Here is a 26,159-nt window from a genome sequence, read left to right on the forward strand (position 1 = left end):
GTAATTTAAAAAGCTCGAGGAAATGTATGTTAGCTAAACTTCTCTCTTAGAATTGAATTCCCACGATGTTCTTCTAAGTCCCGAGTTGTCCATTATGAATTGAATTTTATGAATAAGTTTTGTGTCGAAAGATGTATTTATATGAATATATTCAAAATATGTTCTGGAATATTCTTATCATGTTATGTTATTCTTCGGGAGTGTGTTCAACGTATGAGTATGTATTAAAATATTGTGACTTCAAGTCAAGCCCAAATGAAAGTGATCATATCAAATTGTGTAAGAAATCACATGTGCCTAAGACCCTAAATTGCTCAAATGTGTGCTTAAAGTCTTGAATAGAAATGTTTGTTGTTGACAATCCGTGTTAATGTTTGAAAAGTGGAATAGTGAGCATGAATTATGAAGTACGGCCAATGTGCCAAGAATGATATTGCGTTATGGCCAATGATACCAATAAAATGAATGACATGTAAAAAAACATGAATTATGAAGTACGGCCAATGTGCCAAGAATGAGATGCTTCCCCTTAAATGGGATGAGATTATTGCTAGCGAGATGTGATGTGATGTCGACCCACACGGCATAGTGGTGAGACGGCTTAGCCGATCGGGCTGAGATCGGACGCCATGCCGCGCACATGGTGGTATTGTGAGTGTATGTCTCGAGGTAAGACGGCTTAGCCGGTCAAGCTGAGATCGGACTCCGTGCTAAAATATGGTGGTGTATCGGTACTAAAGATCTCCCAACTTAAATTACTAAACCTATTTGAAATTTACCTTTCCCCTAACTTGACACCTTGATATTGTTTGAGTCTCTTATTGATTTCATGTTTTATTCTCCGTTTACTGTTGCTCGTTCTATTGAGAGGGTGTTTAGTTTTACATACTAGTATTATTCTATATGTACTAACGTCCCTTTTGACAGGGGTGCTGCATCTTTATTGGATGCAGGTGGTTCCATATCAGGTGGTATTGATCAGTGATAGCAGCACACCCTCTCCTCAGCTGATTTGGTGAGCCCCACTTCATTTTGGAGTCTTGTATCTTTTATCCTTTGTACATAGCATTTTGAGGTATAGCCGGGGCCTTGTTACCGGCACTGTCATAGCACTCTTTTGTTCCTATTAGAGGCTCCGTAGACATAGTGTAGGTTGTATCTGTTTTTGGGAAGGTTAAACTAAAATGTAATCGTATCATCTGTTCCACTTTAACTATGATTGTACAATGTACTATTTTGGATACTTGTTAATCTCGTAACTAATGAAAATGAACTAGTGTTTTCACATGACCTCTTACTGTCTAATTAATGAAATGTATTCTTCTATTTATTCATGGGTGAGTTGGGTAGAAGGTATTGTAAAGGCTTGCTTGACCAGGGTATCTCGGTTGAGCACCGTTCGTGCTCCCTGAGGTCGGGGCGTTTCATCGAAACCTGATAAAACTCACAAAATTCGACAACCCATTCAATTATGAGTCCAATCATACTAAATTCACTCAAATCCGACTTCGAATCGATGTTCAAAACTCAATTATTCACTTTAGGAAAGTTTAGACACCCCCTCCCCCCCCCCCCCCCAATTTCTTCTCTTCAAATCCTTAATTTAGGAGTAATAATCCATGGAAAAAAATATATATAATCAAAACAAAGATAAAATTACTTACCCTCACGATTTGGGTGTTTATCTCCTCCAAAATCGCCTTACTTGTGCTCCAAGAACTCAAAAAGTAAAGAAAATGAACTCAAAATCCTGAAATTTGATGTTTTAATGCACTGCCGGGGGTCCTTCTTCATGATCGCGGTCTCTAACCTCGCGGTCGCGATTCAAAAAAAATTCTAGCTCAATTTTTACCCTTCGCGATCTAGGCCATGTTCCAGCGATCACGATGAACAAATTCCAACAAGCTTGCCCAACTCTTCTAGATAGCCTCTAGTATAATGGCCATAACGCTCTGTACAAAAATCCAAATGCCAAACGGTATAATTTTTAAAAAGTAGAAACAATAGGCTACAACTTTCATTTTTGGATCATCTCCAAGTTCCTTATAGATTGCAAGATATAAGCTTCCAAAGTCAGTCTTGTGACAGCAGAAATTTCTTCTGCACGATCGCGAAAAGGCTTCCACGATCGCGATTCATAGTGCCCAAATAGCAATTTTCTCCTCATGAACGCAACCCAAAGTCCGTGATCGTGACGTACACCCATGTGGCCAAAAACCAGTAACTAAAAATGGCCTAGAAATGGTTTGAAACCACCTCGAACTCACCCGAGCCACTCGGGACCCCGTCTGAACATACCAACAAGTCCCAAAACATAATACGGACCTACTTGAGGTCTCAAATCACACATAATAACATCAAAACCACGAATCATTGATCAAGATCAATCTCTTAAGTTTATAAACTTCAAACCAAGCGTCTGATTCAAGCCTAACCAATCTGGAATGAATTCAAATTTTGCACACAAGTTCCAATTGATATGTCAAACCTATTCCAACTCCCAGAACAATAATCCGAACACGATAACCTCGAAGTTAACTCCCGGTCAAACTTATGAACATTCTAAACCTTTAAATTTTCAAATTTTGCCAAAATGCATCAAATCAACCTACGGACCTCCAAATCAAAATCCGGACATACGCCTTAGTCCAAAATCACCATACGAAGCTATTGGAATCTTCAAAATACCATTCCGGAGTCGTCTACACAAAATTCAAACTTCGGTCAACTCTTGTCGCTTAAGCTTCTTAAGTAAGAATCAACGTTCCAAATCAATCCTGAATCATTAGAAAACCGAACCCGACCACACACGCAAGTCAAAATACATAATACAAAGCTACTCGAGACCTTAAGCCACCAAACGAGAAACTAATTCTCAAAATGACCAGTCGGGTCATTACAAGAACGCCACCCTTATACCGCCACATGTGCATAATGCCCCCTTATACTCCACACAACATCATCACTGAAATGCCAACCTTATGCTGCCACATGTTCATAATCAAGAATGCCACCCTTATATCGCCACATGTGCATAATTAATCACATCAACATGGTGCCTCAATTTGCGTGTACGCCATCAAGAGAAAAATATAAAAGGTCAACCCTAGGGGGTGGATCCGTTTCCACATGTTGCACGTCAACAACCTCATGCATAACAATAGGTGCACGGCAAAGACCTCGTGCCCTAACAGTAACAATATCCTCACAACTTTAGGGCAAAAACCTCGTACCACATCACAATCACACGATAAAGACCTCATTCCAAATCAATATCACATCACAATTTGCACGGCAAATACCCCATGCCAAATCAATATCACATCACAATCCGCATGTTAAAGACTTTGTGTCATCACCTCAGTCCATATACGAAAATCATATGCAGTGATGTATGCATATGAATGGGAAAATAAGCATGTATGATGCACGTGGACTGCGAAATAACCATGTATGTATGTGTGCATGTATACAAAGGACGATCACTAGGTAGGATGTATGCCTATAAGTTCATATGAACACGGACCCAACATGTAATACGTCACCCAAATGATTATCATGTCCCAAATAAGCATCGAAATCCATTTCATAGTTTTTAACGTGGGAAGGAACTCAAGTAGTCCTACTTCAATTAAAGGCATAACACAAGAAGGGTGCGTGTTCACAATATATGTGTGACGACGTCTAAAAAGTGTCACAATAACCCCAAAAATAATTTATCATCCTCAAAATAAGATGTTATTTGCCTCACATTAGCTCTAGCATGGTTTATTGTGCTCATGTAGTTAACACATAGAATCAAGTAGAACATACAACCAAACATGGCATAGAGTAATGTTTGAATCTACCCCGAGCTAAATACCCATGGCACATGTATATACGCTCGCCACCTCATATATGCATCACCCCTGCATGTAGCAAATATCATCAATTAGTAGGAAAATTTCTCAACAAAAGCTAGGCAAGACACTTACCTTATCCAGGTTAGTCAAAAGCTCCAAAATCACATTTCCTTGAGAAATCATCTCTAACGCTCAGATCTAACCAAACATCAACCAAGGAAGTCTATAGGAAGTAATCCCAATCAATAAAGCCTCGATCTTTGAAAAATTATCAAAAACTCAACAAAAGTCAACCCTGGGCCCCACAATCAAAACTCGAGTTAAGGGATAGATCTCGGCTACCCATAACCCCTCGAGTCCAAATATGTGATTAGATTTCAAAATCGAGTCCCAATCCACTCTCAAGTCCCCAATTTTCATTTTCTAAAACATAGTCAAAACCCCCCAAAATTCTCTTCCAAATTCCATAATCTAGGTGTAATATAATCCAGGGGGAATAAGATATAATATCAAGATCAAGAAGAAATCACTTACCCTCTTGCCTTGTGTAAAAATCCTCTTCAAAAATTCCCCTCTCCAAGTCTAGGACTCAAAATATGAGAAAATGGGTCTAAATCTCGAAACTCCTTCAATATAGTCAGCTGCAGAAGTCGCAAATGCGAACAGACATTCAAAATTACGAGCCTTGCAAATGCGAGAAAAGGCTCACAAAAGCAACTGGATCCCTCATCTTCAATCATCGCAATTGTGACCAGGAAGCTCGCAAATGTGACCAAGTATCGCAAATGCGGACTCCCCTTCGCAATTATAGATGTCGCAATTGTGACACCAGCTTCACAAATGCGAAGCTGGCCTTCACAGCCCAACATCAAAAATGGGATCATCATTCCGCGAATATGAACAATCACAAATGCAAGCAGATAATCGCAATTGCGAGTCTGCAGTACCAGCAAAATCTGAACCTTCAAAAACCCAATCTGAAACTCACTCGAGCCCCTCGCACCCCAGAACCAACATCCACACAAGTATATAAACCTCATACGAACTCACTCACAAGCTCAAAATATCAAAAAATAACATCTATAACCATGAATCAAACACAAAAATATAAAAACCCAAACCGAAACGCTATCTCCTCTCTCTCATCTCCTTTGGGCAATTTCATGGAGCTTTGAGTAGCCATGGTTGCCGCGACCTCTCCCCAGCCTTTTTCTGTGAGAGAGACAATCTAAAACCCTAATGAAACACTCTCAAACCCTAACCCTAACCACTCATATGCTGCTAGAGTTTATGCAAAGCAATCTGCCCCAACAAATTCCAAAATCGACTTACTCCCTGTTAAGTTTGTTCATGGAGAACCAACAATAGAATTCACCATGGAGGAGGTTAATGAATTCACCATTGAAGAAGGTTTGCATCAATCTGTTATTATGAAGTTTTCCCATGGAAAACCTGAGTTACAAGAGTTACAGAGGATTCTCCCAGTCCAGTTAGAAGTTAAAGGCCGCTGCAATATTGGACAGCTTGAATTTTGCCATATTTTGGTTAGGTTGGATCTGTATGAAGATTTTTTCCAGGTTTTATCAAGGTCTACTGGTTATATAAAGCTTAAGGGTGAAGAATATGTTTTTAGAACCTTTCCATGGACACTAGGGTTCAATCCTAGAGAAGAGACGTCAAAAGTAGTCGCGTGGATTTCGTTTCACGAGCTACCGCCAAATTTTTTTGCTAAAGAATCTCTACTATCAATTGCTTCAGCGTGTTGGAAGCCTCTTGCTGTGAACAAACCTACACAGGATTGATCCAGACCAAGTGCTGCTAGGGTGAAGGTATTACTTGATCACTTAGACAAATACCCTAAGAAGGTTAAGTTGCTTATTGTCGATAAAGGTACTGGGAAATTCGTGGAGTACTATCAGGAGGTGGTGTATGACAACCTTCCTAAGTACTACACCTACTGTAAACATCAAGGACATGAAGAAATTGCATGTCGTTTGATGATGGCTAAGTCTAAGGAAGGTGATCTTAGTGAGAAAGAACAAAGGGCAGTGCATGCATTGCTGGTTGTTGTTGAGATGGCTAGTGTAGAACAATTAAAAGGGGATGCTAGGGATTTTTTGAGTTCAAAAAGATCTCGCCAACAAGTGGTAGAAGCTTCAGTACAAGATCAAAGCATGGGCAGCAGAAGTTAGTGCAATTTCAAGCTGGTAAAAATCAACAAAGTGCTACTGTGCAAGAGGATGGAAAAAAGGAATTGGTTGTATCTAATGCTGGGAAAAAACTAGATGGTGCTGAGGAGGCTTCATGTGATAGAATAATTTTGTAAAGGCATGCTGGGAGTCGAGCGACTATTTCTAGTAACCAACAAGTAGTAACAGTGGTCGAGCAACTTGAAAAAACTAGAAGACATGTTAATAGGGGTGTTCCAGTTGATCCGCATGCAAATGTTACTAGGGCTCTTAATGCTTCAGTTCCTGTAACTGGGCAGAAGTTTAATGATCCTAAGATTGAACAAAAGGAGGCTGGGCAAAATTGTGTGTCAGAGGTAGGTGATGCTTCAACAATTAATAAGGATCAATCTAAACTACCACGAGATATCCCTGCTAGTATAGCTTTGGCTAGAATTTACAAGGTTGTGGGCTCAGTCTTACAAATGGTTCTAAGTTGGATGGAGTTGGTTTTCATAGTTATATAATTAGCAAACAGTTAGGGTGTAACAATAGCTTAATGTTAATGAAAAGGCTGGTATTTAGACACAAATATCATTAGATGTGTAGGAGGAGGACGTTGGAGTGGATCATCCTACTGTTGTAGTGATTGAATCAGTTGAAAAGCATGTAGTTGATCAGGTTATTGCTGGTGCACAAATACCTGGTTTGTAGGCTAGAGCTACTGGTGCATTGAAGGAAGGTGTAAAGGGTGATAACATTGATGCAAAGAATACTGAACACTGGACAATGGGGTCGAGTAAAAAAGGATCTTCAAACAATGTTAAGGTGCAGCAGATTGAGCTGAAGCAAGCAGTAGTAAATCGATCACCTAATAAAAGGAGATCTCCAGGCGTGAAAGAGCAGGTTACTACACCAAGGAACATCGAGTTTTCTAACTCTTTTAATGCCTTGAGCAACAAGCAAGAACATGTGATGAATAAGGAGGGGAAGAGTGTACAGCAGGTTCTGATGCACGAACCCATTTTGGATGATTTTGCACAGAATGTTCAGCAATATGATTGCGATGCAGCTTCAAAATTTAGGCGTCCAAAGTCTCCAGGCAGTGCAAAATAGCAGCTCCCTTCTAAGCATACAAGAGGTCGATTAGTTGTCTCAAAGAAAATTGTTCCAGTTGGAGAACAAAAGGCAGTGGCAGCCACACCAATTTGCGGTCGATGAGGTAACACCGATATCGACACTATCAACCTCGGAAAGGTCGAGCATCAAAGGTAAACATGAAGTAAAATAGCAATCACAGCCACCAGCCTCGACCGAATCGGGGAAGCAGGAGATAGAAAAAAAGGAGGATTTTCTGACCCCTCGAACTTTTATTGTTCCCGAAGAATCTGACGCCACCAAATCAACAGTCGAAGAGCTGGAACAGGTTATATTGATCGAGTACCTGCCCGAGCGAAAGGTATACCTGGGAATGGGATTAACCCCCGAACTCAGGAAAAAGCTTATTCAATTTCTTATTGATAAAATAAATTATTTTGCTTGGTCCCATTTAGACATGACAAGGATCCCACCGGAGATAACGACGCATCAGCTAAGCCTGGACCCTAGGTTCAAACCGGTGAAGCAGAAGAGAAGACCCCAGTCCGAGGTAAAGCACGCATTCATAAAGGACGAGGTAACTAAGCTTCTCAAAATAGGGCCCATTCGGGAGGTGAAATATCCCGAATGGTTAGCCAATGTAGTTGTAGTCCCTAAAAAAGGGAACGAACTTAGAATGTGTATAGATTATAAGGATTTAAACAAGGTGTGCCCCAAAGATTCTTTTCCACTGCCTAACATCGATCGCATGATCGATTCCACGGCCGGCCACGAGATCCTTACTTTTCTCGATGCCTATTTCGGGTACAATCAAATCCAAATGAACTGGAGGACTGAGAAAAGACTTCATTTATCACCAAGTATGGAACATATTGTTATAATGTAATGCCCTTCGGGCTAAAAAATATAGGAGCTACTTACCAACACCTAGTAAATAAAATATTTGAAGAACAAATAGGTAAATCAATGGAAGTTTATATTGATGACATGCTAGTTAAGTCCCTGCACGCAGAGGACCATTTGGCTTATTTGCAGGAAACGCTAGAGATTTTAAGGAAATACAACATGAAGCTCAACCCCGAGAAATGTGCTTTCGGGGTCGGTTCGGGCAAGTTTCTTTTTTAAAATCAAGGCCATCGAAGACATCACTGTCGTGGACAGTGTAAAAGCCGTGCAGAGGCTAACTGGAAGGATAGATGCCTTAGGCCGATTCATTTCGAGGTCATCGGATCGAAGCCACAAATTTTTCTCTCTACTCAAAAAGAAGAACGATTTCGCCTGGACCCCGGAATGCCAACAGGCATTAGAGGAATTGAAGCGATACCTATCAATCCCACCACTGCTTCACACTCCAAAGGCAGATGAGAAACTTTACTTGTACTTGGCAGTATTAAAAATCGCGGTAAGTAGTGTCCTAGTTCGAGAAGAGCAAGGTACGCAATTTCCCGTTTATTATGTAAGTCGAACCTTAGGAGAAGCAGAAACTAGATATCTACACTTGGAAAAATTAGCATTTGCACTAATAAGCGCCTCTAGAAATTTAAGACCATACTTTCAATGTCACCTCATATGCGTATTAACCACTTACCCACTTTGCTCTATCAAAACTTCTAGGTTGACTAACAATGAGGCCGAGTACGAGGCCATAATTGCAGGTCTCGATCTAGCTAAAAGCTTGGGAGCAGAAGTCATTAAAGCCAAGTGTGACTCTTCACTGGTGGTGAACCAAGTAAACAAAACCTTTGAAGTTCGAGAGGATAGAATGAAAAAGTATTTGGACAAACTGCAAGTAACTTTGCACTGTTTCAAGGAATAGACTTTGCAGCATGTACCTCGAGAGTAAAACAATGAGGCTGATGCACTTGCAAATTTGGGGTCATCGGTCGAGAAATATGAGATCATCTCGGGGACTGTCATTCAACTCTCGAGATCCGTGATCGAGGAAGGTCATGCCAAGATAAACACTACAAGCTTAACCTGGGACTGGAGGAATAAATATATTGAATACTTGAAGAACGGAAAGCTCCCATCGGACCCTAAAGAGTCGAGGGCCCTACAAACCAAAGCTGCTCGATTCACATTGGCTGAAGATGGAACATTATACAGAAGGACATTCGATGGACTATTGGCAGTATGCTTAGGACCAGGAAACACCAATTATGTTCTACGAGAGGTCCATGAAAGCACTTGTGGGAACCGCTCCAGTGCCGAATCACTGATTCACAAAATCATTAGAGCAGGATACTATTGGGATAGCATGGAAAAAGACACTAAGGAGTTTGTTAGAAAATGTGATAAATATCAAAGGTTTGCACCGATGATCCATCAGCCGGAGAACAACTTCATTTAGTCTTATCCCCATGGCCATTCATGAAATGGGAAATGGCTATCGTCGGCCCTCTACCATCGTGCCCAGGTAAAGCTAAGTTCATTTTATTTATGAGTGACTATTTCTCTAAATGGGTTGAAGCATAGGCGTTCGAGAAAGTGAGAGAGAAAGAGGTTATAGACTTCATCTGGGAACACATCGTATGTCGATTTGGGATACCCGCCGAAATAGTGTGCGACAATGGAAAATAATTTATTGGTAGCAAAGTGACGAAATTCCTCGAAGACCACAAAATAAAAATGATATTATCAATGTTGTATCACCTTAGTGGGAACGGACAGGCTGAATCGACGAACAAGACTATCATTCAAAACCTAAAGAATAGGTTGGACGACGCTAAAGGGAAATGGAGAGAAATTCTACCCGAAGTCCTTTGGGCATATCGAACAACATCAAAGTCCAGTACGGGGGCAACCCCGTTCTCCTTAGTATATGGCTCCGAAGCCTTGATTCCAGTCGAAGTCGAGGAACCTAGTGCCAGGTTTCGACATACAACAGAAGAGTCAAATCATGAGGCTATGAATACTAGCCTCGAATTATTAGATGAAAAACGAGAAGCCGCACTCGTTCGAGAACCAACCTTAGCCACTTCAGAGTCGGGGACTTAGTCCTGAGGAAAGTCACAATCAACACTCGAGATCCTATTGAAGGGAAGTTTGGCCAAATTGGGAGGGACCCTACCAAGTCCTTTACATCGTCGGAAAGGGATCTTATAAGCTCGACACAATGGACCGCGAACAACTGCCAAATAATTGGAACATATCACTTCTCAAACGGTATTATTGCTAAGGTATGACTTTACCCCCTTTTTTCATTTATATATTCGACACTAACTCACTGCAGGTGTTCAATCGAAAACATCGAGGCCTCAGGTTTTAAAGCACGCGTTGCACTCTTTTTCCCTTAGATCGGTTTTTGTCACAAGTGGGTTTTTTCGGTGAGGTTTTTAACGAGGCAAAAATTATGTGCTACCTGAGGACAATTCAACAGTATCCAAGGCTTTTTTACAATCAACCTCGAATAATGGGGGGCATCACCCTCAGATGTTACACTTTCGAGGAAAATACTTCGTGTCAAAGGGTTTCGATAGAGAAACTTTGTAATGGGCCAAACGGTCGAATGAACCATGTCCGTATAGATTAGTCGAGCCCCGATGGCAAAACATGTATGCATGTATAAATTATACAAAGAAGCATTCTTACTATATCAAATATTTTGTGTCTCAAAGAAAATTTTCTATTATACAAGCTCCATACTTATGATTTTGTGAGAAATGGCTCGAGGGCAAAGTGCAAATATACCTCGTACACTTGGGGACTGCCGTCGACGATCGACATATTCGAGTAATCTAAACTCAAATTCATAAGACCTCAAATAGGAACCCCTCGATCTATAGGCCAAGGCCATCATTCTGGGGGACTAACACTTCGAACAAGTTCGAAGTGTTATTGGGAAGTAAGCCCAAGAGGCATACCCAAAGGCTACGGCCAAATTAAGGCAGTTCGGAGACGTCCGAATCCTGCAATAAAAATAGGCCTTCGAATTCTTTGAAAAACCGGTTAAAAAAGGCTACCCTTGGCAAGTAATCAAAAGGGCTTCAATAAAATCACCCCTCGAAAAACCTTAAGAGGTATCAAATTATCTTCACACAAATGTATTAAGGCACAAAAAGCAAAGGGGTTTCAATCGACATCGAACCCTCAAAAAACCCAATGGGTAAAGAATACGTGTTAAGGCATAAAGAAATTTTTTACTAAGTCTTCTAAGCCGAAAAAGGGAAAAAATAGCAATCTTTTAGAGGCCATATCGGCCCAATCTAAAGAGCCTAAGGGTCAATACACTTAGAGTTCGAGATTTTGTTCTCACTCAATTCGGACCTAAGGGTTCTACTATTCCGAGCTCAAATAAAACTGACTTGAATATAGCTCGAGGATTCATCATTATTTGATATAAAACCTTAAGGGGTTTGTTACTGTGAGTTTGAAACTTACTCACTTATAAAAATAGTACAATTATGGCTTCGATCAAGCCATCCAAAATCAAAATTCCGAACATATTGTTGAGCTTGGAGACTCACCCTCGTTTAACTAAAAAACCTAAAGGTTTGTTCTACTTTGAGTTCGAGCTATTGCTCACTCGATTATAGAGGCTACAATAACCCAATTGTAACAAAGTTTTCACAAGGCAAAGGCAAAACAGAATTTATCATAAATAAGAAATCGGAGACGAAACGGAAAGAAAATGAATCTTTCATATATGCAAAGTATTTACAAAGACCACACAGGGTCTTACACAAAAAACAAAAGGAGAAAAAAAATCCTAAGTGCCTAGTCCGCCTCGGGAGCCGCATCTTCGGGAGCTTTATCTTCATCTCCTCCGCTCTCGGATCCACTCGCAGAGTCTTCATCATCGGAAAACAACGCTTCGGCCTCGTCCTCCAAAATCTTCGCACTCTCGATATCAGCCGTGAGGTCGAAGCCACGAGTATGTACCTCCTCAAGAGTCTCTCTTCGAGACTGGCGCCTAGCATGCTTGGCAACATGGGACAATCTAACATCAGCAGCATCAGAAATTTCCTTTGCCCAAGTGTTGGCGGCTTCAGCGTCGGCTCGGTAAGAGGCCACGAGCACCTCTGACTCAGATGTGGCATTTGCAAGCTCAGCGGCCAATCGAGTCTCGAGCTTCTCAACCCTCTAGGCTCGGGCCAAGTTCTCCCCCTTCACACTTTGGAGTTGACGCTCAACCGAAGAGAGTTGGGCCCGAACCGCATCTTTCTCCGAGGCAAGACGGTCCATGTTATGCTTCCACCCCAAAGTATCTGCCTCTTTCATTTTGGCCTCCTCACGAAGCTGTTCAACCAATTCGGCCTTCTGCTGAACCTGTAAGATCAAAGTGTTAGTCGCCAATATCAAGTTAATACATAACAAGCTCCCAAAAATTTATATTACCCATTCAGTGAGCTCGGTCTGATCTTGATGAGCTCTTGTCAGCTCGGCTCGAATGCTCATGATCTCCTCTTCTTTTTGCACATAGAGAATTTTGAGGGCGTCTCTCTCCTCCGTAAGCTTTTTGAGATCAGCCTCACACCAGGCCTGCTCAGCTTGGTATTTGGAGTACGCTTCTCGATGGAGCGCCATAGCCTGTACAGAAAGGAAGGAAATCAGACTTAGAGAAATAAGAACAAACGCAAGCATGGTAACATGGGCTAAAACTCACTTGGCTCAGAAACTGTTGAGCCTCATCAAAAGAGAGTGATGCGTCCAGGTCGGGAACATCATCGACCTCTGCGAAGCAGCTGCGAAATATATCATCCTCTTCGGGGCCGTCGGGGGTCCCCATGTACCGGGCATCCCGAAACTGCCCCTCAGAAAATGTAGGGCCGGGCGGCGAGTCATCAATGTTAATTGCCCCGAGCGAGTAACTCGGGGCATTCTCTTCTCTTTGAAGGGCCTCAGAACTAGACCCTTTGGGCACACCTACCGGTTGCTCATCACGGCAGGAGGCATCATCAACACTCGATGACTCGGGGACTCTGCTCGGACCTTCTCCGAGATCACCTCGGTCTGTGGCTGAACCTCCTCGACCGTCACCGACTCAGCAGTTCTCGAAGCTTCGATGCCTCCCCTCTTCCAAGCCACCAGTAGGAAGTCGGCATCTTCTCCCTCCTCGTCTTCATCTCGTAGCGTTTGGACTACATCTACAGATAGAACGACGGGATCAGTGTTCGGCTTTTGAGCCCTGCTTTTCCTGGGCTTTGGGGTATCTGGAGGCGAGGCCCTGATCCTTTTCTTGTCTTTGGTCGGCTTTGGGACCTCCTCTTCCCCAAGGGGAAGCAGTCTCATGACGACATTATCTCCAAGACCTATATGAGAAGAAATCAAGTTAAAAAGAAGTATTTCACAGGAAAGCATCAAACACGAATAGGGGAACTTACCATGATTTTTGGCCTCCCATCGACCCTTGGCCAAATCGCGCCACGAGCGCTCAACATATAAAGAAGTTGAAACCAGTTGTCAAACCCAACCTGCAAGGTCTGGGACTGCACCAGGAAACTAGGGGGAAGCAGCACCATAAAGAAGAATATAAATGAGAAGAGGTAAAGGAAACATAACAAGTAATCAATCATTATCGGTGAGGTTCTACTTACGCTTCATGTTCCATTCTTCGGGGAATGGCATCTTCTCAGCGTGGATTAAGTCGGAGATCCTGACTCGGACAAACCGGCCCATCCATCCTTTGTCCTTATCCTCGCCTATGCTTGAGAACAGCACCTTCGTGACCCGGCGCTGAGGCCTTATCAGTCCGCCCCGATAAAGACGGGGTTTGTATAGCCAAATGAGATAATTGAGAGTGAAAGACATCCCCTCGACCTTGCTTGAGAAGAATCTGAGCAAAATGACAATGCGCCAAAAAGAGGGGGAGATCTGGCTTAGGGTTACCCGGTATTGGCGGCAGAAGTCGATTATGACTGGATCGACAGAACCTAGTATGAAAGGGTAAGTATACACACTTAAGAACCCTTTCATATGAGTGGTGATATCCTACTCGGGGGTAGGAATCACTACCTCTTTATTCTCCTAGTAGCAGTCATTTTTCACCTACTCGAGATCGCCTTTGGATATCGAACAGATATATCTAGACATGGGCTTGCATCGGCCAGGAACCGAAGAGGGTTTTTCGACTTTAAAGTCGGAAGTAAGTTCACATGGCCCGGGGATGCACTCTTCGATACGTGGCTTCACCGGTGTTTTGTCACCGGTCGGCCGCGATGAGGAGGACTTTTCTTCTTGAGGAACGGTCTTTGATGTTTTTGCCATTACTATATGAGGTTTAAGGAAGAAGAATGCAGAATTTGTGTTTTAATAAGAGATTGGCACGCGAAAACCGGCAAAGTTGATGAACTTGAAGAAAATAGAAGAGCTTTTGAAGATTAGAAGAAGTTTGAAAGTAAAGTTTGAGAATATTATAAAGGTGGTCTATTTATAATAGCCACTTTGATGATTTGAAAGCTTTATTGGCCGACCATCAACTGGCGTTAATTAATGACCTTGAAAACTGTGCAAAAGCGACGCTTCAATCGCTTACGTCACGATGTTGACGTCATAATTGATCGAGGTATTAAATAGAAGTCTCGAATTCATTTCTTCTCGTTACACTCCAAAAAACGAGGGGACTATTTGTATACGGTCGAAATCGGGCATACCCGATTTCGTTGGCAGGGGAGTTGCCTCGAGGGTAACCTCATAATAGATCGGGCTCGAGCTCGAAGATAGAACATCAAGCCTGAAGATCGAAGTGCTCATTGAGATTGAGGCCAGCAACAATCGAGATCAAGCATGACAGACTTCGAGTAAGGCGTAGTAACGGAATGGCGAGATATCAGTAACCGGTCAAAGATCACGGCGAAAATCCCGGAACAGATCAAATCAAAGCAGTTATTAGTGCCAATCATGGGATCTACTTCCGTTATTAGAGTTGTACCCTATTTAGGATTCCTTTATTATATAAAGAGGAATCCCATTCACTTGTAAGGAGAGAATATTTTTTTTTCATTAATAAGAATATACACACACGTTGTCTTCTTTGTTTTACTTACTGTTCATCGTTGTTTGTTCCATCCTCTACTGTTCTTATTAACTAACCTCGAGACTATCTCGAATCGAGGTCGAGGCGTTGTTTGCATACCAGTTTGATTTATTTTATTGTTCAATTTATCTATTTAATTCGTTGTTTATCAATTGGTACTGGTTTAAATCACATATCCTTAAAATTACAATATAAGTTTAATTGTTACTCAATTTTTAGGGTAAACAATGGAATGGAAATAAGTATTCTCCATATAAAATATATCTTCGTTGGACAAAACTACGAGTGACCTAAAAGTGAAGTGTTATGGTTATAGCTTTTCATGCCATTCTAATTTTAGTCAATAGCATGCACAAGGAAAAATGTATGCCTTTTCAGATATGGACAATTTGAAAAAGGCAAAAGTCCAAAATAAATAAAACAAATAGAAATATGAAAGACTTTCCAATTCCACATTACGAGAATATGCAAATTCATATCTACTTATTAATTTATTGACTATTTGGTTTTAACACGTCTTACTTTCGAACCATAAAATTAGGTTCTAATTGTCAATGAAAATTCGTGGCAGAATTTATTTTCCAATGTAAAATGCTTGGAGTCATAATAAAATTTCTAACTATTATACGTTGGGCTTACTAATTAAAAGTTTGGCAAAAAACCGAACTGTTTGACATTTTTTTAATTTAATAAATTAAGTCACGCCATTGAAAACTTTCTTCTACGGCAAGAACTTGCAAATAGCAAGAGAATACATGATAATAGGATATAAAACAACTCTAGGGATTAATCACAAAAACATTTTCAGATTTTAAATTGATTAACTATTTAAATTAGGCGCAAGAAATTAGCTCCACATTTATTTTCAGAGATTATCTCACTTTTTTTTTGTTTCAGTGTATGATACAGTATCTAAGTTATAATCTAAAATTTGTCGTGACATATTAAAAATCTAAAGTAGTCATTTAGTCAAGTATTATCGATTATCAGAAGAATAAAATCTGTATTTCTCATTTAAGGATTTTTATTTTTCTAGTTATTTGTCATTATTACGCCAACAATTCATTTTTATTTTTTAAGAAAAAGGTCAACAAAAAAAAACCTTAGTATTGTTATGAAAATAATTATATTGTGGATGTCCATTTATTAATCCGCTATAGATAATCTTCCTGAAGAAGATTATCCATTTAGTACTCTGTTGAAGTTTATCTACAAGCAGCTGATACAGGCAGGTTGCAAGCAGCTCAATGAAATGATTTGCAGCAGCTTCTTATTAAACAGGCAGGTTGTAAGCAGCTCATGCAGACAGTTTACAAGCAACTAAAGAAAAGCCTTACAGCTGCTTCCTGAAAAGCCTCGCAACTGCTTCCTTTCTTCTATAAATAGAGGAGTTTTCAGTTCATTATGTACATAAGTTTGATGTTTGAATAATATATCAATCTCTCTCTATACTTGTCTTCGGTTTATTTACTTTACAGTTTTTATTTTATAACACGTTATCAGCACGAGACTCTATCATCTCGAGCAAATACTTTGAAAATATCACAGGTACGAATTTTCTTTTTCTAAATAATGTCAAATCTTTCTAAACTTGAATTTGTAGCCCTGGATATATCAGGCAAAAGCTACATGTCTTGAATGCTTGATGCCGAAATTCATCTTGATGCGATGGGTCTAGCAGCCACCATCAAGGACAAAAATCAGGTATCAAACCAAGACCGTGCCAAAACAATGATATTCCTACGCCATCACCTTGATGAGGGCATGAAAATAGAAAATCTTACTGTTAAAGATCCAGTCATACTGTGGGATAATTTGAAAGATAGATATGACCACCTGAAGATGGTCGTTCTTCCACAGGTACGATATGATTGGACTCATTTAAGGCTACAAGATTTTAAATCTATCAGTGAGTATAATTCTGCTATGTTCAGAATTATTTCTCAATTAAAATTATGTGGTGATAACATTACTGATCATGATATGTTGGAGAAAACTTTCACCACTTTTCATACCTCGAACATGCTCCTGCAGCAGCAATATTGAGAGATGGGATTCAAAAAGTATTCTAAACTTATCTCATATCTTCTTGTAGCCGAGCAACATAATGAGCTATTAATGAAAAACCATAAAAGCCGACCTACTGGTTCTTGGCCATTCCCTGAAGTGAATGAGATAAACTTCCACCAAGCTAAGCGTGGAAGAGGACGTGCCCCCAGTCGTGGTCATGGCCGTGGTCGGGGAAGAAACACTAATCATGGTAATAATAATGCACCAAAGAACCATCCTCACCGCCAACAGTGGAAAAGGAAGGATCAAAAGCATGAAACGGTGCAAGCAGCAAATGCAAAAAATGCATGCTATAGATATGGAGGAAAAGGGCACTGGTCACGTACATGTCGTACGCCAAAGCACCTGGTTGACCTGTATCAAGCCTCCCTGAAGAAGACTGAGAAAAATGCTGAAGCAAATTTTATTTTTGAAGATAATTTAGACTTCATGCATTTGGATGTAGCTGATTACTTTGCACTCCCGGAAGGAGAAACAAGTCATGTGATTGGTGATGAATCTATAGAGATGTAAATACTTTAATTTTTGTTGTTTGTAGTAAATAGTATGGTTATGTAATAGTTGTACATAAATAAAAGTTATGCTTTGATAATAATGTTTACTATCATATTTATTTTGTTTATGTCATTTTGAAGAATATGGATAATCCTCAAATTATGTTTGGATCAAAGACCAATCATAAAGATATTTGTGTAATTGATAGTGGAACAACTCATGCCATATTCAAAGATCAGAAATACTTTTCTTATTTGCATAAGGAAAAAGCAAATGTTTCTACAATTTCTAGTAATATAAGTTTGATTGAAGGCTCAGGAAGAGCTATTGTATTTCTGTCTAAGGGAACAAAACTTATTATAGACAATGCATTATTCTCCTCTAAGTCTCGAAGAAATTTGTTGAGTTTTATGGATATCCGCCGAAATGGGTATCATGTTGAGACGATAGATGAAATGAATATGGAATATCTTTGTATTACAAAGAATGTTTCTGGCCAGAAGTGCATTGTAGAAAAGTTACCAACTTTATCTTCTGGCTTATACTATTCAAAGATTAGTACAGTTGAAGCACACTCTATTGTAAACTGGAAGTTTACTGATTCAAATACTTTTGTGCTTTGGCATGGCCATTTGGGCCATCCTGGATCAATAATGATGAGACCAATTACTGAAAATTCGAGTGGGCATCCATTAAAGAACCTGAAGATTCTTACAAATGAGGAATTTTCTTGTGATGCTTGTTATCAAGGCAAAATGATCACTAGACCATCACCAATGAAGGTTGGCATTGAGACCCTGCCTTTTTAGAGCGTATACATAGGGATATATGTGGATCTATTTACCCACCAAGTGGGTTGTTCAGATATTTTATGGTCCTAAAAGATGCATCTTCAAGATAGTCTCATGTGTGCCTACTATCATCTCGCAACCTGGCGTTTGCAAAGTTATTAGCCCAAATAATTCGATTAAGGGCACAATTCCCAGATTATCCTATAAAGGCTATTCGCCTTGATAATGCTGGGGAATTCTCATCTCATGCTTTTGATGATTACTATCTATCAGTTAGGATAAAAGTTGAACATCCTGTAGCTTATGTTCATACTCAAAATGGCCTTGCAGAGTCATTTATTAAACACCTACAGTTGATAGCAAGACCACTACTTATGAAAACAAAATTGCCCACTACTGTTTGGGGCCATGCTATCTTGCACGCATCATCACTTATCCGTCTCAGAGACACATTATAATAAATATTCTCCGTCACAATTAGTTTTTGGTCATGAACCAAATATTGCCCATCTGCGAATTTTTGGATGTAGTGTATATGTGCCAGTAGTACTACCACAGCGCAGTAAGATGGGCCCGCAGAGAAGGCTAGAAATATATGTTGGGTTTGAATCACTCTCTATTATTCGCTATCTTGAATCATTGACGGGAGATTTATTTACTGCTCGATTTGCAGATTGTCGATTTGATGAAACAAATTTCCCACAATTAGGGGGAGAGAAAAAGGAAATCAAAAGAGAAATTGTGTGAAAAGTTTCATCATTATCTAACTTTGATCCACGTACCCCTACATGTAATCAGGAGGTCCAGAAGATCATCCATTTACAGAATATAGCAAATCAAATGCCAGACGCATTTACTGATTTGAAAAGGATAACTAAGTCACATATCCCTGCAGAGAATGTGCCTATCCGAATTGATGTCCCAGCAGGACCATCTACTAGCATGAGAGCTAGTGAACCTAAAGCATGCCTGAAGCGTGGTAGGCCTTTGGGTTCTAAGGATTGAAATCGTAGAAAAAGAAAATCGACAAATGATCAAAATGATATTATGAAGGGATCTCCTGAAGAGACCCAAGATCTGACTAGTTCTGAGATTCCTAAAGAAATCAATAAACCCGAGACTCAAATGAGTGAGGAACTTTTAATAAGTTCTACTAGTGATGGGATTAATTTAAATCGATTTAAAATAGTGGTGAATAATATTTTTGCATATAATATTGCACTTAACATTATGCAAGATAGTGAGAATCTTGAACCCCGATCTGTCGAAGAATATCGACAAAGATCTGATTGGCCAAAATGGCAAGAGTCAATTCAATCGGAATTGAAGTCACTTGCTAAAAGAGAGGTCTTTGGACCAGTAGTCCAAACACCTGCTGGTATAAAGCCAGTTGGTCATAAATGGGTTTTTGTGCGAAAAAGGAATGATAAAAATGAAGTTGAAAGAAACAAGGCTCGCCTTGTTGCACAAGGATTCTCACAACGACCTGGAGTCGATTATGAAGAAACATATTTACCCGTTATGAATGCCATAACATTTCGATATCTCATCAGTTTAGCCTTACGTGAAAGGCTTGAAATACATCTAATGGATGTGGTTACAACTTATCTATACGGGTCACTTGATAATAAAATTTACATGAAAATCCCTGAAGGATTTAAAATGCCTGAAGCATATTCAAAATCTCTAAAAATATACTCAATCAGATTACAAAGATCTTTGTATGTTTTAAAGCAATCTGGGTGCATGTGGTATAATCGCCTCAGTGAATATTTGCTGAAAGAGGGTTACATAAATGATGTTATTTGTCCATGTATTTTTATAAAGAAAATGGCTTTAGAGTTTGTTATACTTGTTGTTTATGTTGATGACAAAAATCTTGTTGGAACTCTAGAATAGCTCCAAAAGGCAATTGAATATCTTAAGAAAGAATTTGAGATGAAAGATCTTGGAAAGACAAAACTTTGTCTTGGTTTGCAAATTGAACATTTAGCAGACGAGATTTTTATCCAATGGTTGTTCAATCACTTGAAGTGAATAAAGATTTGTCTCGAACTCCAGAAGAGGATGAGGAACTCTTTGGTCCCGAAGTACCCTATCTCAGTGCAATTGGTGCACTAATGTATCTTGCTAATGCTACAAGGCATGACATAGAATTTTCTGTTAATTTACTAGCAAGATATAGTTCTTCTCCTACACGGATACATTAGAACGGGATTAAGCATATATTGCGATATTTAAAGAAAACTCTTGATATGAGTTTGTTTTATGCTAACAAAGATAGTGCAGATCTTATTGGTTAGTCAAATGCAAGTTATTTATCTGATCCTCATAAAACTAGATCTCAAACCGGGTATGTGTTTACATGTGGAGGTACTATCATATCATGGCGCTCCACAAAGCAATCTATTGTTGCTACTTCTTCAAATCATGCTGAAATAATAGCTATTCATGAAGCAAGTAGGGAATGCGTATGGTTGAGATCAATAATTCATTTTATTCGAGAAAAATGTGGTTTGGAATGTGAAAAAAGACCCACAATTTTATACTAAGACAATGCTGCATGCATAGGCAAATTGAAGGGAGGATTTATAAAAGGAGATAGAACGAAGCACATTTCACAAAAATTATTCGACACACACGATCTTCAGAAAAATGGTAATATTGATGTGCAACAAATCCGTTCAAGTAACAATCCGGCAGATTTATTCACTAAATCTTTGCCAACTTCAACTTTTAAGAAGATGATATACAAGATTGGAATGCGGAGACTCAAATATTTGAAACAAGATTTTTATCAGGGGGAGTAAAATATGCGATGTACTTTTTTTTCCTTACTAAGATTTTTTCCCAGATGGTTTTCCTTATAAGGTTCTTAATGAGGCAGCTAGAAATGCGTATTACTAAACATGTATACTCTTTTTCCTTCACTAGAATTTTTTCCACTGGGTTTTTCCTAGTAAGGTTTTAACGAGGCACAATACCTTTTAATGAACATCCAAGGGGGGGTGTTATGAAAATAATTATATTGTGAAGGTCCATTTATTACTCCGCTATAGATAATCTTCCTGAAAAAGATTATCCATTTAGTACTCTATTGAAGTTTATCTACAAGTAGCTGATGCAGGCAGGTTGCAAGCAGCTCAATGAAATGATTTGCCAACTTCTTATTAAATAGGCAGGTTACAAGCAGCTCATGCAGATAGCTTACAAGTAGCTAAAGAAAAGCCTCGCAGCTGTTTCCTTTCTTCTATAAATAAAGGAGTTTTTAGTTCATTATGTACATAAGTTTGAAGTTTGAATAATATATCAATCTCTCTCTATACTTGTTTTCGGTTTATTTACTTTACAGTTTTTATTTTATAACGGGCATCACTTTCTAAGATTAGTTCATTATGTCATCTTGGATAGGGCACGTACATTAGGATTATGAGAGATGATCTGCAGTTCCATAACGTATCTGTTGGTCAACGAACTGATGAAAGAGTCTTAGATTGTGGGGTCAATTTGACAATAACTTATGAATTTCTTTTCTTGTTGAATTGGTCCCCTTTTAAGTTTGAAATATTCTCATCTTTGTCGGACCTTTTATTTCCCGATAATATAACGTCAGGTCAGATAATTAGAAAAAGCTATATTTTTTTTAAGGTTTTTTATTAAATTTCTTTTTATCGTTCATTTTTTTGCCACGCCCCTGTATTAGTGAAAAACAGACTTAACATGGACACCTGGCAAGTATTGCCTAGTCAGCTTCCACGTAAGCCAGTGCATCTCGGATATGTAAACCGGAAAGTCAGAACAACACTCCAATAGTTGTTTAAAACCGAGGACAACTAGAATATCTGGGATTCGATATTTACTCGGCAATTACAAGATCCAACATTAAATCATTCGTTATTGTAGGCATCTAAAATTTAGGGGATCAAGTCCGTACCAAATTTGGCAAAATCCTAAATTCAAGACACTACAAGACAATTTTTGAAATTCTAGGAATATATTAGGGTTGCTTGGATACTACTGTACCAAAACCCTAACTTGGTGGCTACTTTATCCTAACCCTAGGCCACTCCTACAAAAAAGGTTACATATTTCTGTATAGGGTGAAATATGATATGACACGTGGACGTCTAAAGAGAGGACACGTGGAACCCAAGACAGAAATGACCGAAGACCGAACGCAGACATTTCGCTTGTCACCAGAAAGGATAACGTTCATAAAAGTGTGCTAAATACTCTGCGCCCGGTAGCATTTAATAAGGAATATTCTGCAGCATTAAGAGCGACGGTCCGTTACAGAGAATTTGACATTTATGCTCACTATTACATCTTCATCAATGACCCTCATAATTGACATTAAAGGAGGGCATGATCCTAGGACTTCCTTCCTTAGACATAGCAATAAATAGTGAGATCAGTTATCATTGTACAGGGGACGAATTATCTCGCAAAACCTACACTCTATTCTTTGCAAAGTTTTATACAATTCTACTTTCTGGCTTTTGATCTCATCATCGTTGTACCCGGAAATACTGCTCCAGGAATTGTTATCTTTACTGTTTTCATCAATATTTCAAGGCTAAGTATTATACATTTCTTCAATTATTGTATTATTTCATGATCAAATCAATTCACTTGTCTAGAATCTACGTATAAATTCAACTGTAACATTTTACGGATAAATAGTTTGGCGCCCACCGTAGGGCCTAGAAAGTCGTGCAATTAAATTGATCCTTGTCTTTTTTACTAACGTGATTTGATTATTTTTGTCTTAGAAAAAATCACAAAAAGGTAGATAACACCGTTAACAACACGTATAACCCAAGAAATTCGAGGGGATCATCCTCATTTCAAGGATTCAATCAGTGACACCCGCAATGAGGAGAACAACATCACACCGGTGCATGACAGGCTGTACCCTCGATAGTTTCGGGACACACCTGATGATGATGATGAGGAACATGTCATAGATGCGGTGAGGATCCTGCAAGAGCAACAGACAATTATTCTAGGCCATCTCACACGGCAGGATCAGGTTATGATGAAACTAAAGCAGGCGCTATCGGGGTCTTTGAATAATGCAAACAGATGAGATCCAATTTCTCCCGGTGTTCCCGTAAACCAAACAACACAGAGAATCAATAACAACACTCCCAGGGGCGAAGTTGGCTCCGACGGGGCTGGGGGGAGCAGATCTGGTCTCAACAACGAGAATGACCCGTTCAAAAATGAACTTTTACAGTTAATGAAGGAAGTAAACGCCCGCATGGACCAAATCCTGGACGCGCCACCAGTATTGAAAGGCACAGACTCGAAAAAGTATATTCAATTATCGTACAAGCCGAGTGCGGCACCAGAACTAATCCCGAAGCGGTTCAAGATGCCTGAAATTCCAAAGTATGACGGGACTTTATACCCACAAGAGCATATTACCACCTACAAAATGACGGTAAAAGGGAATGATCTAGCTCCTCACGAAATTGAATCCGTGCTGCTAAAGAAATTTGGAGAAACTCTCATGAGGGGAGCCCTAACATGGTATTCATTATTACCCGAGCATTCCATAGATTCCTTTGAGATGCTCGCGGATTCTTTCATCAAGGCTCATGCTGGGGCTAGAAAAGTGCAATTCCGGAAGCCCGATATATTCAGGATCGCACAGGGAGAATCCCAATTATTACGAGAGTTTGTTACTCATTTCCAGAAAGAAAGAATGTTGCTCCCGGTCGTCCGGGATGAATGGGCAGCTAAATCATTCACCAAAGGATTGAATCCAAGAAGTTCAGACGCTTCCTGAAAGCTGAAGGAGAGCCTGCTTGAGTTTTTAGCAATAACTTGGGCAGATGTACACAACTGGTACTATTCAAAGATAAGGATCGAGGATGACTAGGTCGGTTCTACATCATCAGCCAAAGGACGGGAGAAGAGCAGAGAAAAATCAAAGGATGACTACGACGCGAACAGACAGACTTCGCGGGGCCGATTTTTGCCTTACGAGCGGACTGAAGGCCGTGGCAGGAACTTCCGGGCAGCAAACAAGTTCATCGTTGATAAAGGAATCGATCGTGGTTGAAACAACAGATCACTCCAGGATAAAGAGACGTCGGGGTCTCTGGATCCTTCTTACCCCAAGTTATCGGAATACAACTTTAACATCAACATAGTTGAAATGGTATCAGCCATGAGACACATTAAAGAGGTGCGATTCTCGAGACCTATGAGATCCGATTCCAGCCAGAGGGATCCCAACTTATAGTGCGAGTACCATGGGACAAACGGTCACCGGACAGGGGACTGCCGACACCTCCGAGAGGAGGTGGCAACACTATTGAAGAATGGTCATCTCAGAGAATTCTTGAGTGACCGAGCTAAGAACAGTTATGGTCGTAATAGCGATAACGCGGAACTTCCAAAAGCAAGAGAAGAACTCCCACGCCAAACGATCAATATGATATTCGGGGGGAATGAGATTAATGGAGTCACCTTTTCGGCAGCAAAGAAGACGAAAGTATCGATAACTAATAGTAAAAGACTCCAGGAAGATGATATCACTTTCACAGAGGAGGATGCAGACGGATTGCTATTACCACATAACGACACATTGGTAATATTTTTGAATGTGTTAGATTTTAAGATTAAACGTGTTCTAGTGGATCCAGGGAGTTCGGCCAATGTCATACAATGGAGAGTATTGGAACAAACTAAACTTACCGGAAGCATTATTCCGGCAACAAAGCTCCTCGCTAGATTCAACCTTGCGAACATGACGACCAGGGGAGTGATCTTGCTACTCACGAACGCTGAAGGAGTAATGAAAACAACTCTCTTCGAAGTAGTGGATGGTGATATGGGATACAATATTATCCTGGGAAGACCATGGTTACACGAGATGAAAGTTGTACCATCAACATATCACCAATTGCTGAAGTTTCCAATGCTTGAAGGAATCAAGCAGATAAGAGGTGATCAACCGGCAACAAGAGAGATGAATACAATATTCGTTTCCAGTAGCAAAGGGAAGGAACGCATGGCATAGCAATTACAAGAACCGTCACCTATTCCAGAACTAGAAGGAGTTATATCGGAAACATAGTTATCAGAAAAATATCAGGTGCCAAGATATTTCCAAGTTCCAGAAGAGACGGACGCAACAAAGTCCACGGCGGAGGAACTGGAGCAATTTGCATTGTTCGAGGAATTCCTAGAATGAAAATTCCATTTGAGGACAAGACTGCACCCGGAGCTCAGGTCTGGTTTTATTGAATTCCTTAAATTTAATGCTGATTGTTTTGCATGGTTGCACGAGGATATGACAGGCATCCCGACAGAAATAGCCATGCACAGGCTGAGTTTGGATCCCAACATACATCCGGTAAGGCAGAAGAAATGCCCCATTGCCGAGGCCAGGAATAAATTCGTCAAAGAAGAGGTAACCCGTTTGCTTAAAATCGGTTCGGTCCGAGAGGTAAGATATCCGAACTGGCTAGCCAATGTAGTAGTAGTTCCTAAGAAGAACAATAAATTTTGCATGTGTGTAGACTATAAAGACCTTAATAAGGCGTGCCCGAAAGACTCGTTCCCACTGCCAAATATCGATCAAATGATTGATGCCATGGCCGGGCACGAGTTGATGAGTTTTCTCGATGCTTATTCCTGGTACAACCAAATCAAGATGAACTCAGAAAATCAGAAAAATACTTTGTTCATAACGAATTTCGGTACA

At 40.0% G+C, this 26,159-nt stretch overlaps 1 protein-coding gene across 1 annotated transcript; it reads left to right on the forward strand.

The window, feature by feature from the left end:
* Positions 1 to 20,451: 20,451 nt before the first annotated feature.
* Positions 20,452 to 25,472, forward strand: LOC138897445 (uncharacterized). Its single transcript, XM_070183415.1, has 2 exons — positions 20,452 to 20,623; positions 24,727 to 25,472. The coding sequence occupies exons 1-2, from the start codon at positions 20,452 to 20,454 to the stop codon at positions 25,470 to 25,472; spliced, it is 918 nt and encodes a 305-aa protein (XP_070039516.1).
* Positions 25,473 to 26,159: the final 687 nt, after the last annotated feature.

The sequence above is a fragment of the Nicotiana tomentosiformis genome, chromosome 8 (assembly GCF_000390325.3).
Source record: "Nicotiana tomentosiformis chromosome 8, ASM39032v3, whole genome shotgun sequence".
Classification (NCBI taxonomy): Eukaryota; Viridiplantae; Streptophyta; class Magnoliopsida; order Solanales; family Solanaceae; genus Nicotiana; species Nicotiana tomentosiformis.

Excerpts from the sequence above, each read along its gene's own strand:
- LOC138897445 (XM_070183415.1), top strand. The coding sequence starts at position 20,452 with ATGGTTGTTCAATCACTTGAAGTGAATAAAGATTTGTCTCGAACTCCA. Across the intron at positions 20,624-24,726 it reads TAATTTACTAGCAAGATATA|GGGACTGCCGACACCTCCGA; the intron begins GTTCTTCTCCTA and ends GTCACCGGACAG.